We start from the raw sequence: 15,287 nt of genomic DNA on the forward strand, positions 1-15,287 counted from the left end.
CATATTTTATCATTACCAACAGCCACACCCCTTCTAAAATTTCAGAGGTCCTCCTCTCTGACCTCTACTGGCTCACTTTCAAGATCACTCCTTGCATACGGATGTTGACAATTCCATGACTCCAATGAGACTTCTATCCACTGATAAAATCTACTTTCACTACCCATCGTCCCTTTATTCCCTTACTTTTCCTCTTACCTAGCTTAAAATTCATGGTTCATCATATAAATATGTCTTTGCATACACTTTCAAATTCCTTGTCTCTTTCTCTTTCTCTCTGCTATATTACCTGGAAAATTTCAGCCCTGATAAAATACAACTCTCTAGCAAAGTACTAGTAACAGTACTGTGGAAGTACAGAGCTATTTGAATTTCCAAATAGTTCCTGGCACCGAGTTCTGGAAGGGACATTTACAAATCAGTTGAATAGGCTTTTAAACATCAGATTTCACAAAGCATCACAGTTCCAGTTTTGTAGACAGCTATTTGGCTAGCCACTAATTACTCATGGACACATCCTTCCTTTCCACCACACTGTACAGCCCTTTAAAGGTAGGGACTCATAACATATTTCCTTATATTGATTACTTTGCCTAACATAAGTAACTGCTCAATAAAAGCTGATTAAATGTCAAATGCACAAACAAGGGCAAAGATTATCTTGTACTAGGACACAAAGAGTAGTAATCAAGGCTTTAAGTTGCTAGAGATACTATTTTACAGACTTTAGAAAGGATGAATAAAAATGCCTACTTTTTTTTTTTGCAATAACATATTTATTTTTTTGTGTTTATTTTATTTATTTATTTTTATAATAAATTTTATTTTTATATTCCCCATACAATTGCAACCCCTAAAAATGCCTACTTTTAAAAATAGATGAAACCACATGAAATTTACTGTAAGTATTGTTTATTTTAGATACATATTTTGCTGTTTAGATTTCCCAAGATTCACACGTGTGTGTGTGTTTGTGTGTGTGTATGTGTCTGCGCTCTAAGGGAGAATTAACCAACAGCAATAATTCTGTTAACTGGCCTTGTGCCAGACTGGTCTCCATACAGCGTAACTTTGCTCCCCTTTCAATGATCCAATCTCACGTGGGATCTAGTACATGATCGAAAGCCACGATTACAGATGTCCTCATAAAGGATGACATTTAAATAAAGAGGATTACCAAGTGAAAAAGAGAAAGCAAATATAGTAAATGGGAGGGCAACAAATGTAACAAATGCTGTAGTACATTTTAACATAAATTTCTAAAATGTAAAGTATTGCTTTTTTTTTTTTAAAGATTTATTTTTATTTACTTATACAAGCACTGGGTACAGTCAGAAGCACGGGAGGGTGAGAGAATTCACCAGAGCCAGAGTGGAGAGCAGAGCAGGCAGCTTCGCAACCCAGCGCTCAACCACTGTGCCGCCAGGGAGGCCCTAAAATGTAAAGTATTTCTTAACTGCAGCAGCATATCCGAGTATGAGGCAACAGCAAAATTGTCACTAGACTTTCCAAACATAAAAGGTGTGTCACATGGGCTTCCCCGGTGGCGCAGTGGTTGAGTGCTGGGTTGCGAAGCTGCCCGCAGCCTCTGTAGCGCCAGTTCGATCCCCGGCTGCTCCCCGGCCACTGAAGGAGGGTCCTACATGGCGCGCAGACCTCTCTTGCCGCCCGCTGCTCCCTTCAGCAGTGTGCTTCGGTGCTTCTGCCTGCTCTGCTCCCCGCTCTGGCTCTGGTGAATTCTCTCACCCTCCCGTGCTTCTGACTGTACCCAGTGCTTGTATGAATGAATGAATGAATGAATGAATGAATGAATGAATGAATGAATAGAATAAATCTTAAAAAAAAAAAAAGGTGTGTCACAGGCTTCAAAGAGCAAGGAGATATGGTTTGAGCATCAAATTCTTAGTGGTTTGCATTCTTGGCTTTTAGAAAACATTTTCTTTCAAGTCCTTAAAGAGTGAGCCTATTAGGGATCTATTCTGCTGAATCAAATCAGTTCTAGAGCACAAGAAAACTGCCCCATTCTCAAAAGGGCAGGCAGATTTCAGAAAGACTGAAGGAAAAGAAAATCAAATTTTAAATTATGATTTAAAATTTAATCTGAAGCATCTTTAGTTACATCTTTTCCAGTGCCGAGATAAAAAACAAACACCTCTGCACACCAACATAGTCCTAATTTTATATAAGTACTACCCAGAGCTCCTAAACACAAAGGTATTTAAATAACTAGTTTTTTTTTTTTTTTAAGTTAAGTGCTTTTACCTCCTAGCTAATTTTAGAGATTACCTTTGTCTTTAAACTAAGTAGCATTTTATTATGAGCCAGAGCACTCAAAGAAGAAAGAAAGAAAACCAGGTTCTCCAGGCAAAACCCATTTTTAAGTTTCACCTTTGTACAAAGTAGATATGGAATAACTGACTGCCTTAAGGTAAACTACAATTTTTGGTGAAACTATGTAATGCCAGGTTAAAGTTAAAAAAGCAGCAAATGTAGGTAATAAACCAATCAGGAGACACTTTATATTTCCTCATAGTATGCTATTGTACAAGTGCGCATCAAAAGTCCTGCTGATTAGGGGCCTCCCTGATGGCGCAGGAGTTAAAGACAGTGCTATCAAGCTGTCGCCAGCCACTGTGGCATGAGTTTGATCCCTGGCCAGGGAGCTAACCTACATATGGCGCAGCAGACCTCTCCTGTCTTGCCTGCTGCTCCTCTTAGCAGCGGATTTCAGTAGATCCACCTGTCTTGCTCCCCATTCTGTCTCTGGTGAATCCTCTCACTCCCCGTACCTCTGGCCTACACACCCCACTTCCTGTATGAGTAAATAAAAAAAAAATAAGTCTTAAGAAAAAAAGTCCTACTGATTAACCCTCTGAAAGTTCTCGTCAATATCTCCATTTTATTATCAAAATGATTGCCCTAGTTCAGGCCTCAATGGCTCTCATAGACTTTACTGCAAAAGTCTTACCTCTAATCCCTTATTCTTACTGTTACCAGAGCATTTTTTCTATAAATAAAAATCTAATTATGCACCTATTTCCTTTGATAGCTCCTCCACTGGCAATAGAGAAAAATTAAAATACCCTAGCCAGATACGCAAAGCTGTATACAATTTAACCGCAATCTGCTTTTATAACTTTATTCCCTCCCAGTCTCCTACTCTCACTTTCACACCTATCTTTCACTGACTTTATGACTTTGCATGAAGTATTTTTATGTACATCTCCCTGTATAATGCCAAATTATCTACCAAGGACTTCCCAGGCCTGAGGAGAACTAAAATGGTCCTCCACAATGTTCTTCCATTGCTCTGAATATCTTGTCTGTTTTACCACTGATTTATAAATCTGATAAAAGGTGAGCTCTGTGAGAACTTTTTCTGAATTCATCTTTTCTCTTCAGTTTGGTACATGGTAGATATGAATGTTTAGCATAGATTAACCAAAGAAAGTACAAATAAATATAAATATAAATAAATATAAACTTACTGTCATGATTTTGAGCTCCCTTTTAAAGGTTAGGCTCAACTCCAGTCTTACCTCCTTCAAGAAGCCTTGTCCAACTGCTTTAGATCACATTGCAGTGGCATATTGAAAAGGGAGGCATCTCTTACAGTCAGTAGGACACAGTTCAGCACTTAAATGCTCTTTATTTCACCACTGTTAATTCTGCCCACCCAAAGAGATGACATGGGTAACTAAATTGTAGACCAGTTTTTAGACACTACAGTATTTAGTTAGGTACATATCCTCCACAATACTTGGATCAATATTTATTTCGAGTAGGTTCTAATAAATATTTCAGATCGGGGGTTGGCAAACTTTTTCCATTAACAGGACAAATAATGAATTAAGTCTAGTGAGGAATGAAAGTCTCTGCTGCAACTACTCAAGTCTACTGCTATAACGCAAAGTAGCCACAGGAAAGTAAATAAACAAATGAGCATGACTATGTTCCAACAGAACTTTATTTATGGACAATGATATCTGAATATTTAATTTTCATGTTTTATCAAATGTGATTCTTGTTTTGATTTTCTTTTTCAACCATTTATAAAAGCTTTTACTGTTAGCAGTAATACAAAAATAAGAAGTGGGCCAGATTTAGCCCACAGGTCACAGTTTGCCAAACTCCAATTTAGATGGACACACTAATTTATATTGCAAGACAAATTTGTTGTCAAATTCCCTAGTAAAACATTAACACACATAGTACAATACCTGCGTTCAGCACGCTCCTTCTTCTTTAAGGCAACATCCAAATCCTGCAATTGTTCTTCTAATTTTTCACATAGCAGTTTCTAAAAGAGCAAAGTACCTGAGGGTCATTTTCAACACTTTTCCACAATCTTTTATCACTTGCATATTATAAGCTCATGGATTCTGTGCTATGAGAGTTGATAAGTGGCCACACAGTGAGTAAATAGTGAACATTTCTTGTGTTTAATTAAAGAGGTGCTTCAGCATCCACGGAACTGAAGCTTAGCATCTTTGAAGTAATGTACATGTTAGAGAAACTATGCCTTGCTAAAAAACACATACTTTGCCTATCTTGTTGACAATAATCTGTTTAAAACAGCATTTGGCTCCAAGTATATACACAGGAGAATGACTAAGTATATCACAGCAATCAAAAATTATTTTTAAATCCCAAGACATTTTTAAGAGAGAAGATTAGAGGTACAAAATAAAATAGTCCAATCACTATTTTTAAAAAAGATAATGGAAATTTATAGAACGATGCCACACAGATAATGGGTTAAAACAGACCTAAATGATGTAACTGATAAGCATATGTTAAGTCACAAAAGCCCACATAATTCAGAAATCCATCAAGTCCATAATTTTTAAAGCAAAATGAGATTGAATATGAGAAAGTACCCTTAGTGGTAGTGGCACAAAAATATCCTGTTTTGTCAGTTTTCAAAAACAATTCACTTGAATTGGGCTATGAGAAAAATAGAATCCATGTTTCTTCTAATCCTTATATATATTATTAAACTACTGACAAAGAGCAAGCAGGCAGAAATGAAAGAGGCTGAAAGAAAGGGAGAAGCAAATAGGAAGAAACTTATTTCTTCCCTTGCATAGTACCTTAATCTGGGGACACTGTATCTTTAGCAGTGAGAAAAATAAAATGAAGATTATAATTTTGTAAAAATTAGGTCTTCTTTGTAAATATGTAATATCTAAATTTTAAAAAAGGGCTTCTGAGAATCACTTTGGAAAAACAAAGGGAAGATCCAGAACATATTAATAAAAGGTAGGTTTTTTCTAAAGTCTCTAACAGAAAAATAAGAGGTAAATAATATTTACACATTACTTTGAAGATTAAAAATGTTTTGTGGCTGTCAGGAAGTGTTATTAATTTGAGTATAAAATCAAAGAATGGAAAAACAGAGATGTGTTGACTCATACATGTTGGCAAGGGGGGCAGAACCATTCTCCATCAGGGATGATCATCAGAGGAGGACGAAGACAGGCAGTGTGGTATCCACTGTCACAAGAGTCACACAGAAGAATCTGAAATAAACCACAGATTAATATCAACCTAACTATAACTGCAATTCAGTAACTTTTAGGCTAAAATATATTTCAACATTTCTTAGAACTATGCTAAAAACAATCTTTATCTGAATAAACATAATAAAAAAGACCTTACAATTAGGGGTCTGAAATGCCATGTAAAAAATTTAAAACACACACACACACACACACACACACAACCTACGAAAATGTCAAGCCACAACATTTAATCAAAAATAACAAGTTCTTTCTCAACTAGAGTTACAATCCTTTTATAGTATCCCATGAAGACTATAACAACATATTCTTTGTAATAGTTTCATACTCAAGTATCATAACTATCATATAGGATTTTTAAAATAATATCCACTTTAAATAGCATTTTAATTACCTATCTACAAGAAACATTAACGGTTTCTTTTAGGATGAAGATTAAGATATGGAAGGGATTAAGGTAAAAAGGCTAACAATAGTTTTAAGTTGATATTTATTGTTACTTGAGCATAAGATGGTGAATTCTCTACAACCTAAAATGGTACATACTCATGAATATTTTACTTTAAAAAACTTAATTTTTAAATAATTTTAGACTTACAGAAGAATTACATAGTGCAGAATTTCTAAAACTGTTTACCTGGCTTCCACTAATGTTAACATCTTACATATCCAGGGTGCATTGACCAAAACTTAAGAAATTAACATTAGTACACTAACATCTTTTATTTAGATTTTATCAGTTTCCCCCCAAATTCCTTCCTTTGATTCTAGGATCCAGTCTAGTATATTCCTTTGCATTTATTCATATCTTCTTACTCTCTTCTTACCTGTACTAATTTCTTGCTCTTTTTTGTTTTCCAGGGCTTTTGATAGTTCTGAAGAATAATGTTCAGATTATTTGGAGACATTAGGTTTGTCTGATATTTTCTCTAGATTAGACTGTGGTTATGGGTTTTAAAGAAGAATACCAAAGAAGTATTACACTTCATATGTGGGTGTATGTCATATCAAGATGGCCTATTATTGGTGATATTAACATGGATTATTTGGTTATGGTAGTTTCTACTGGTTTTTATTACTATAAAATTACTAAATTTCACTTTTCATACTCTATTCTCATTGTACAATAAGTTCAGCCACACTCAAGGGGAGGCGAATTAAGTTCCACTTTCTGAGGAAGGGAGAGTATCAAAGGATTTGTATGTATGTTAAAATCACCACAGTAATTAATACATTAATAAATGTGTGGGAGCAAGGTATGTTGAAACTATGCAAATATTCTGTTTCCTTAAAAGTTTCACCCACTAGTTTTAGCGGTCATCATGGATCTTGCTTGTAATAATCACTAAGGTGTTCTAATGGTGATTCTTTATTTCCCTCATTCCTTTTGTATCTGTTATTTGAAATATTTCTGTAAAGAAAAATATCCCTCTCCCCATATTTGTTAATTCAATTGTTTATTTCAGGATGAACTAATAAACATTTATTATTTGGGTTATAACCTAAAACTACTGTTATTTAACTTGATGTTCAAATTGTCATAGTTGTGAACACACTGGAAGCTCTTTCAGATTGGTTCCTGTGTCCTCAGGACTTCTCCACATCCTTTCTTTTAAAACAAAATAAAACAAAACCAAAAACGCCATTTCCTTATTTTCTGGCACTATAGGATATTCTAAACAAGTAAGTTTTCCCTATTCCTATTATTTACAGGCCATTTATTTGTTGAACCCTAGTGTAATATGTAAAATAATTTCTAAATTGCTAACCCATAACACCAGGGGATTGCGGTGGGTGGGACTGGGATGGGGTGTGCAGTCATTTAGAATTAGAAAACTACATTCCCACTTTTTCCGTAGTACCACTTGGTACCAACACCCAAAAATCAGAACTAAGTTATATTGGTATTACAGGTATATATATAGTTGGTTGGTTAATTACACAGGCATAAGTGGACTAATACAGGCATCTCATTCCATTTATTTCATTGTTTCTATGGTAAAACATAATATAAATTTCGAATAACAAAATACAAGTGAACCTTTAGAATTCAATTTCTTTTTAAAACAAATATTCTATTCTGCAATAAAGGTAAAATAAAATACCCTGAACATAAACAGTATCACATAAGAGTTCCAAGTTTTAGGTAATGATCCATTGTTTTGACTAAAGCACCTAGAAAATCCTGGATTCTATATCTGTTTATGAAATAATCACATTTCTCCTATAAGCTCAAAGATGACAAGGACCACGTCTTTGTAAATTAGTATCCTATCCCTACCATTTAACACATAACAGTTGCTAAATATTTTGATTTGACAATTATCCTTAAGCATGTGCCTTGAGAAATCCACCATATTTGGGATCCTCAGTTTCCAATGTCATTCTCTTTGTACTAGTAACTAGCAATGGGGATGTCAGAACAGTTATCAAAATAACCAAGTAAAAAATAATCCTCTCTATGTTCCAATGATACAATTTTCTCATCTCCTCTGTCATGTCTGCTCACTTCAATTTCTTATTTCTTATACAAATTTATCATTGACATATACTGCTGCCTCAGTTAAAATAAACTCTTAGTTTAAAAAGACATTAGAAAATGGTAGTTGAAAAGAAGACAAAAATTCATTTTTCCTTGATTTAGAGGGCAAAAAGACTACTTCAAATCTTACCTTAGCCTGTCTCCACTCAAAATTCTTGACCTAACTTTCATAGCCTGGTGATCTTAAAAATGCTTAGAGTGGGCCTCCCCAGTGGCACAGTGGTTGAGTGCTGGGTTGCAAAGCTGCCCGCAGCCTCTGCAGTGCCGGTGTGCTTCCTGGCTGCCGGGCGGGGGTCCCACATGGCGCGCAGACCTCTCCTGCTGCCCGCTGCTCCCCTCAGCAGTGTACTTCGTCAGTCTGCCTGCTGTGCTCCCCACTCTGGCTCTGGTGAATTCTCTCACCCTCCCGTGTTTCTGACTGTACCCAGTGCTTATATACATAAATAAATAAATCTTAAAAAAAAAATGCTTAGAGTGCAAACTGGTCCAACCACTATGGAAAGCTGTGTGGAGATTCCTCAACCCACTAAAGATAGAGCTTCCACATGATCCAGCAACTCCACTCCTAGGTATTTACCCAAAGGACACAGAAACATTAATTCCAAAGAGCACCTGCACCCCTATGTTTATAGCAGCACTATTTACAATAGCTAAGCTTTGGAAACAACCCAAATGCCCAACAATAGATGACTAGATCACAAGAAGATGTGGTACATATACACCATGGAATATTACTCAGCATTCAAAAAAGATAAACACATGCAATTTGCAGCAACATGGATGGCGCTGGAAGGGATCATGCTCAGCAAAATAAGTCAGAAAGAAAAAGAAAAATACTGGATGGTCTCACTCATAGCAGGAATCTAGAAAACTTAAATAAGGGACCAGGAAAATGAATAACTATAAGAAAGTGAAAATCAAAATTAACAAACAACTATGAACCAGAGACACACTATTGGGGAGGGGAGCGCAGGGAAAGGAGGGGATGGGGTCAAAATAAGGGGGTTGTAATTGTATGGGGAATATAAAAATAAAATTAAAAAAAAAAAAAGAAAAATCTGAATTAAAGGAAACTGAGAGAACCTTAAAAAAAAAATGCTTAGAGGGCCTCCCCGGTGGTGCAGCGGTTAAGCACTGGGCTGCGAAGCTGCCCGCAGCCTCTGCAGCACCAGTTCGATCCCTGGCCACCGGTGAGGGTCCCACATGGCGCGACAGACCTCTCCTGCCGCGCCCGCTGCTCCCCTCAGCAGTGTATTTCGTTGGTCTGCCTGTTCTGTTCCCCGCTCTGGCACTGGTGAATTCTCTCATCCTCCTGCGCTTCTGACTGTACCCAGTGCTTGTATAAATAAATAAATAAATAAATAAATAAATAAATAAATAAATAAATAAATAAATAAATAAATCTTTAAAAAAAAAAAAAGCTTAGCGTGGTCTTCTCAGCATAATTTTAACATCTATTTTTCTCTAAGCTAAAGTCATCCTCTGTTTTTAAGTTACATCTTTTGTACCCTTATAACTCCTGGGATATGATAAACTGCACTGATGAATTTTGTTTCCAGATGTGATTTTAACATAAAGAATAAGTAAACCAGAAACATAACCTAGTACGTAACAGATGTCAAGAACTATGCTAATCAGAACTTCATATAACTTAATAAAAATAACCCTCAGAAGAAGTATGTGATACTGTTCTCCTTTTATAAAGAGGTTATCAAGATACAAAGAAGAAAGCACCTCATAAGTGGTAGAAGTACGATCTACATCCAAGTCTGTCTGGCCCTGTGACTTTCCCATCACACCTCATTACTATCTAGGAAAAGTTTTGAAAAACTACCTTAGGTGACTTCTACAAACTTTAGAGGATCTCAGAAAGTTTCTGCTCCACACAATTCTACCCATTATGGAAACATATTTCTTTCTAAATAGTTGGAACATATTTCTTTCTTAAAAGTTGGAGCTTGCCATTAAAGTCAAACCTCTTCATCAGAACAGAATAATTGCACAGAATTGGGCATAACAAGAATGTTCTTTGGAGTCTCCCTGGTGGCCTAGGGTGTAAGTCTCAGCACTATCACCACTAAGGCCTGAGTTTGATCCCCAGCCAGGGAACTAACCCACATATGGTGCAGCAGACCTCTCCTGTCTCACCTGCTGCTCCCCTTAGCAGTGTATTTCAGTAATTCTGCCTGTTCTGCTCCCTACTCTGTCTCTGGTGGATCCTCTCACCACCTCTGGCCTACACCCCAGCTCTCTGCAAAATTAAAAACAAAGATGTTCTTTAATAGCATGTTCTAAGGAAGGTTCTTTAGAAAGTTCTTATGAATGGTGTGTGTGTGTGTGTGTGTGTGTGTGTGTGTGTGTGTGTGTGGTCACTTTCAAATAATTACTTCCTAGGAAAGAAAGTTCCATATAAATCTATTGCTATTCCTTCTGACTATATGGTCTAAGAACATATCTTCTTAAATTTTTTTTTTTTACAACTGTCTAATTTTTAAAGTTTAAAGTCATAGTAGATGACTACTTAACTTGTATATTTTTAACAAAAGGCAACAGGATCTTCAGGCTATATTTACTTACAGCTAGCATTTTAGAAATACCATTATAATTAACAAAATGAAGAAAAGTTTAAAGAAAAAGAACAGAACTATTTGAATAAACTCACTGACTTGTGAGAAAGACTGAGAGTATATTCTTATGCAGCAGAGAATATCAATATATAAACTAGGTAGAATGAAAGCAAGAATTGGGTATTTGAGAAAGAGAAATTAAGGTTATTTTACACACATGGTCTCTTCAGCATTAAAAAACAAGAAAAAGCCTTATCATGATCAAACCAGATTTAGGCTGCTCCTGGCAACCACAGCATTCTGCTATATAAACAATGTTCATGTAGACCGGTACATACTAGTTCAGGATGGTTTGGAAGGCCACATTTTTTGCATGGTTCATCATCATCTGCTGCAATGGCTTCTTCACTTTCCTTTTCTTCCTCCTCTTCTGAAGCTGCAGATGATTTTTCACTGTCGGATCCTTCACTTTCATCATTGCTGGAATATTTCCACCTTCCACGTGTTCGAGAACCAGTCCATCGAACTTTGCCTTTGGGTTTTACCTTGGGAAAATAAAAAAATATATACAATAAGGTTTTAAAAAATTCTGATTACGTCCACTGTAGAGTATTTGGTGAACATACAAAAAAGAAAAGGAAAATTATAGTTGCTTTATCAACAGATATACCATACCTACTATTGAATTTTGGCATATATTTCAATTATATTTTTCTTACTTTTATGGGGGAGCTAGGGATTGTGATGAACATTCGGCTTTATATTTTCTCTACTGACAAAGTATTACCCTAACATCACTGTAAATGATGGTAAAATATGTTATTACACAGTTGTATTTAATTCCCTGTACCAGACAGACATTTAGGCAGTTGTTTCCCATTTTTTCACTTTTGTAAACAATATATACAAGTAAGTATACATTTTTATACATAACTTTATAGTTAGGATAAATTCCTCGAAGAGGATTCTGGGTCAAAGGCCATGTACATCTTAAAGGCTCTATAGCAGAGCATTGACTAGATTCTCACATAGGATTATACAAAATTTCAAATTCTCATATCAGAGATGAATTTAAAAATTTTTATGGATCAGAACTACAGATAAAAATCCCAACAAATGTAAAAAATATTCTTGCTTCAATTACTACAGTGTAAGTTCCCATTAAAGACAAAATAATCTAACAATAGAAGAGGAAATGTTCTTTAAAGAGTTGAAAATTCAGTATTTCAGGGAACAAAGGATCACTTACAATTAAGAATAATCTGATCACCTAAATAAAGAAAAACGCAAAAACAGTACTTTTAATTATAACAAACTTTCGTAAACTAGTCAGACTTGTGTAAGATTTTGCCTAAGAGGATCACAGAAAAAAGCATTCTGATTTTTAAGACTAATGATTAAACTGGAGGAAAACAGGCACTCTCATACACTGGTATGTGAGTGCACATTCATGGGACTTTTATTTGGAGGGCAATGTGGAAATAGCTACCAAAACTTAAAACACACATGCCCCTTGACCCAACAATTCCAATTCTAGGAGTCTATTCTAAGGAAATACTCACTCATGTCCAAAAGGATCTTCAATGCAGCACTGCCTGTAATAGTGAAAAATTGGAAACAACCTAAATGTCAATCAATAAGGGAGTAGTTAAATAAACTGAGGCACATCCACAATATGGAATACTATGTGACGACTAATAACCAAAAAAGATGGAATTTACTGTCATGGAAAGATTTTAGAGACACATTCTTAAGTGAAAAACTCATGGAAAAATTAACACATTTGATTCCCTTTTTTTTTAAATGAATGGGTAAATAATTATGAAAATACATGTTTACAGAAAAAGAATTTGAAAGAGGTGTGTCCCAAAGTATTAACAGATTTTATAGGTATTTTTCATTTTTTAATCCCACTAGTCTGATTACTTTAATAGTTTACATAGAGAACATATTCCTATACTTGCCTGTGATAAAGTCAAAAATATGATGAGATTATATAGCCTGAAATTTCATACCCAGGTATAATCACTGAAAAAAGGTATTCAGGTATAGGAAGATAATCTTTTTTCTTTTTTTAAGAACCTCTGAATGACTATGTTTCAGACAAACGCAAAAAGCTATAACCGACGGTATTTCTGATAAAAATTACAACGCAGAGCAGGTGAAATTTTACCTTGCTTACTTTAGAGTTTGTATCCTTCTCTGACTTTTTCAAATTCTCTTTTTTGTCTGTTTTTTGCAAAGCTGCTGACTCTTCTTCCACTTCATCTTCTCCTTCTACTCTCTTTTTATCAGCTTTCTGATCTCTGATCTCAGCTACTTTTGCTGTGGGTCTGGAAATTCTCGGAGACCTCCTTAAAGTACGGCCTACATTTACTTTCTCTTCTTCCTTTTCTGTTTTCTCTTGTTTATTAGTTTCTGTTTCTAGAATTTTGGGAGGAGAATCTGGCTTCTTCTTCCGACTAGATATCCTAATTGTCAGTTTGATGCCCTCTTTCTGCCTTTCAGAGGTTATCTCTGTGTTTTCCGAGGCACTGGTTTCTCCCTCAGGAACCAACTTGTATTTAAGTTTACTTTTTTGCATAGGACCCTTTGCCTCAGAAGGATCTGTGCCAGAGATCTGGGCATTGTCCAGATTATCCATTTCTACCTTTGTGGGTTCAGAATCTTCTTTTAACATTTCTGGGTCTCCTTTTTCCAGACCATCAATGGAACTTGTGCTCTGACTCTCAACCACTTCTTTTTCAGAGGCTAGTTTCTCACAATGGCCAGTCATGTTAGAAGGTGAAGAAGGTTCAACCGCCTCAGGAGAGCCTGGCTTTTCTGATTCTTGAGTACTTTTTGGAAGCTCCTCTGGTATTGGACTCAATCTTTGTGTGTCTTGATCAAGGAATGTCTTTCTGGACTTCTCTAGCTTTTCAAGACATTCTATGACTGGTGGGCGTTTATCCTTTTTACTTTTGGGAGATTTCTCTTCAATGTTCAAAGCACAGGATTCAGTGGTAGATAAAGCAGCTTTTAAAGACATATCCTCAGCAGCCTCAGAAATCTCATGAGAAGTGTCCATTTCGGGAGGACCAGGTTCCTCTATTTGTCCTTTTTGACACTGCATCTCTAATACTGATATTGAATTATCTGCATTTTTCCCTTTAGGGATCACTTGTTTCTCCAGGTCACCTATTTTTATACTCGTTATGACAGAATTTAAGGATTCTGTTCCATTTCCCTCCATAATGACATTTTTGTCCTTAGAAGGGCTGCAACTATCTTCTTTTGTATCATAAAACTTTGTCTCAATTTGTTCTGTCTTAAAAGTTGGAGTTATTTTTTCATCACTAACTTCTCCATTTACCAGTTGTTTCCCTTCATGACCCAAAGACGTGATTGTACAAATCCTTCTACAAGTCTCTTCCTCTTGCTTTATTTCATCTTTCAAAAACTCTTTTGTTGGAGTAACTGATTTACACAAGGGTCCTTTGACTGGGCTGTCAAAATCATCACTCAGTTTAATTTCTCGTTTTTTTAGTGGTATCTTGGCCTGTTGGTCATTTTTAAGTTTCTCAGTTTCTTCAGTAGACTTTTCAGTAATTTCTTGAGATTTAACATTGCCACCAAACTCGAGTCTCTCTGGTTCCAGTTTCTCCAAGCTACCTTTCATATCTTTAGGATCTGCTCTATGTTCCTTCACTTCAACTCTAGTGGGTTTGACATTTTCCTTGAAGGAATCACTTTCTTCTTTGATAATCTTTCTGTCTTCGTTTTCTGCCAAAGGCTTTTCTAGCTTCACTATAACTGGAAGTTTCACAAGTTCCTTTTCATCATCTTTTTCTATTTTCACAGTAGTCTCTTCTGGTGCATTGGGTATAAAACGATTTTCTGAATTTACTGGCTGTTCTTCACTTTTCATCTTTTCATTTTCTTTCTGTCCCTCTAAAAATCAGAAAAAGTTTATATGAATAAAAGCATTCAAGAATACAAAATACAAAAGGCATACATATTTCCATTTGAAGTTTATTAAAAGAAGTGTCTTTTCTCCCTGGACACTTGATGAAAAGTAGAATCTGACAGTGAAGAAAATTACAAATCTCTGAAGTACAACTTCTAGATATCAAAAGACTTTTTGAGTTAAGGTTATGCTTTATACTTTCAGCTTCAATATTCTCAACAGGATGCCAATATTTATACTGCTCAAATAATTTATTCAAGCTCAAGAGATGATTCAAAATATGAAACTAAAAATACTACACGAAATATTCCTAAAAGACCATATTTGTTTTATAAACTGACAACTGTTATTTGCAAGCGATTGAGCACTTCATTTCACTGTGGTAACATGAGCATGATAGTAAGAAACGCTTGGGTTATGTTTAGTGTGTGTATGCAGCTAACAAAATTAAAGAGATGACAATGATTTTCTAATGCGTATGTCTTTCCTTTCCCACTGAGAAAGCAGGTTTAGAAAAATCCCCAATCACTTGACTATTTAGTGTATCAGGAAATCTAATTACAATAACATCTAGGCAAACAATTAAAATATAGATTATTGTCTTTAAAAATAAATTCAACATAATACTAAGAGTTTGCTGACTCTTCTATAGGTTTTGGTTCAGAAAGCATCTCAGGATCTCATTGTGGCCGATTCAAGGTAAAATGACA

General features: G+C 35.6%; 1 protein-coding gene across 1 annotated transcript in view; it reads right to left on the minus strand.

Moving 5' to 3' along the window:
• RSF1 (remodeling and spacing factor 1) overlaps positions 1-15,287 on the minus strand; it is a gene marked incomplete at both ends in the record, with an annotated part of 130,086 nt that overhangs the window by 9,822 nt on the left and 104,977 nt on the right. Inside the window, 4 exons of the mRNA XM_084250502.1 lie at positions 4,225-4,300; positions 5,418-5,522; positions 10,970-11,176; positions 12,805-14,561. Of these exons, the coding sequence (XP_084106628.1) occupies positions 4,225-4,300; positions 5,418-5,522; positions 10,970-11,176; positions 12,805-14,561 (2,145 nt within the window). The remainder of the gene's footprint in view (positions 1-4,224; positions 4,301-5,417; positions 5,523-10,969; positions 11,177-12,804; positions 14,562-15,287) is intronic.

This window comes from Talpa europaea (assembly GCF_964194135.1).
Source record: "Talpa europaea genome assembly, chromosome: 1".
In the NCBI taxonomy this organism is placed as follows: domain Eukaryota; kingdom Metazoa; phylum Chordata; class Mammalia; order Eulipotyphla; family Talpidae; genus Talpa; species Talpa europaea.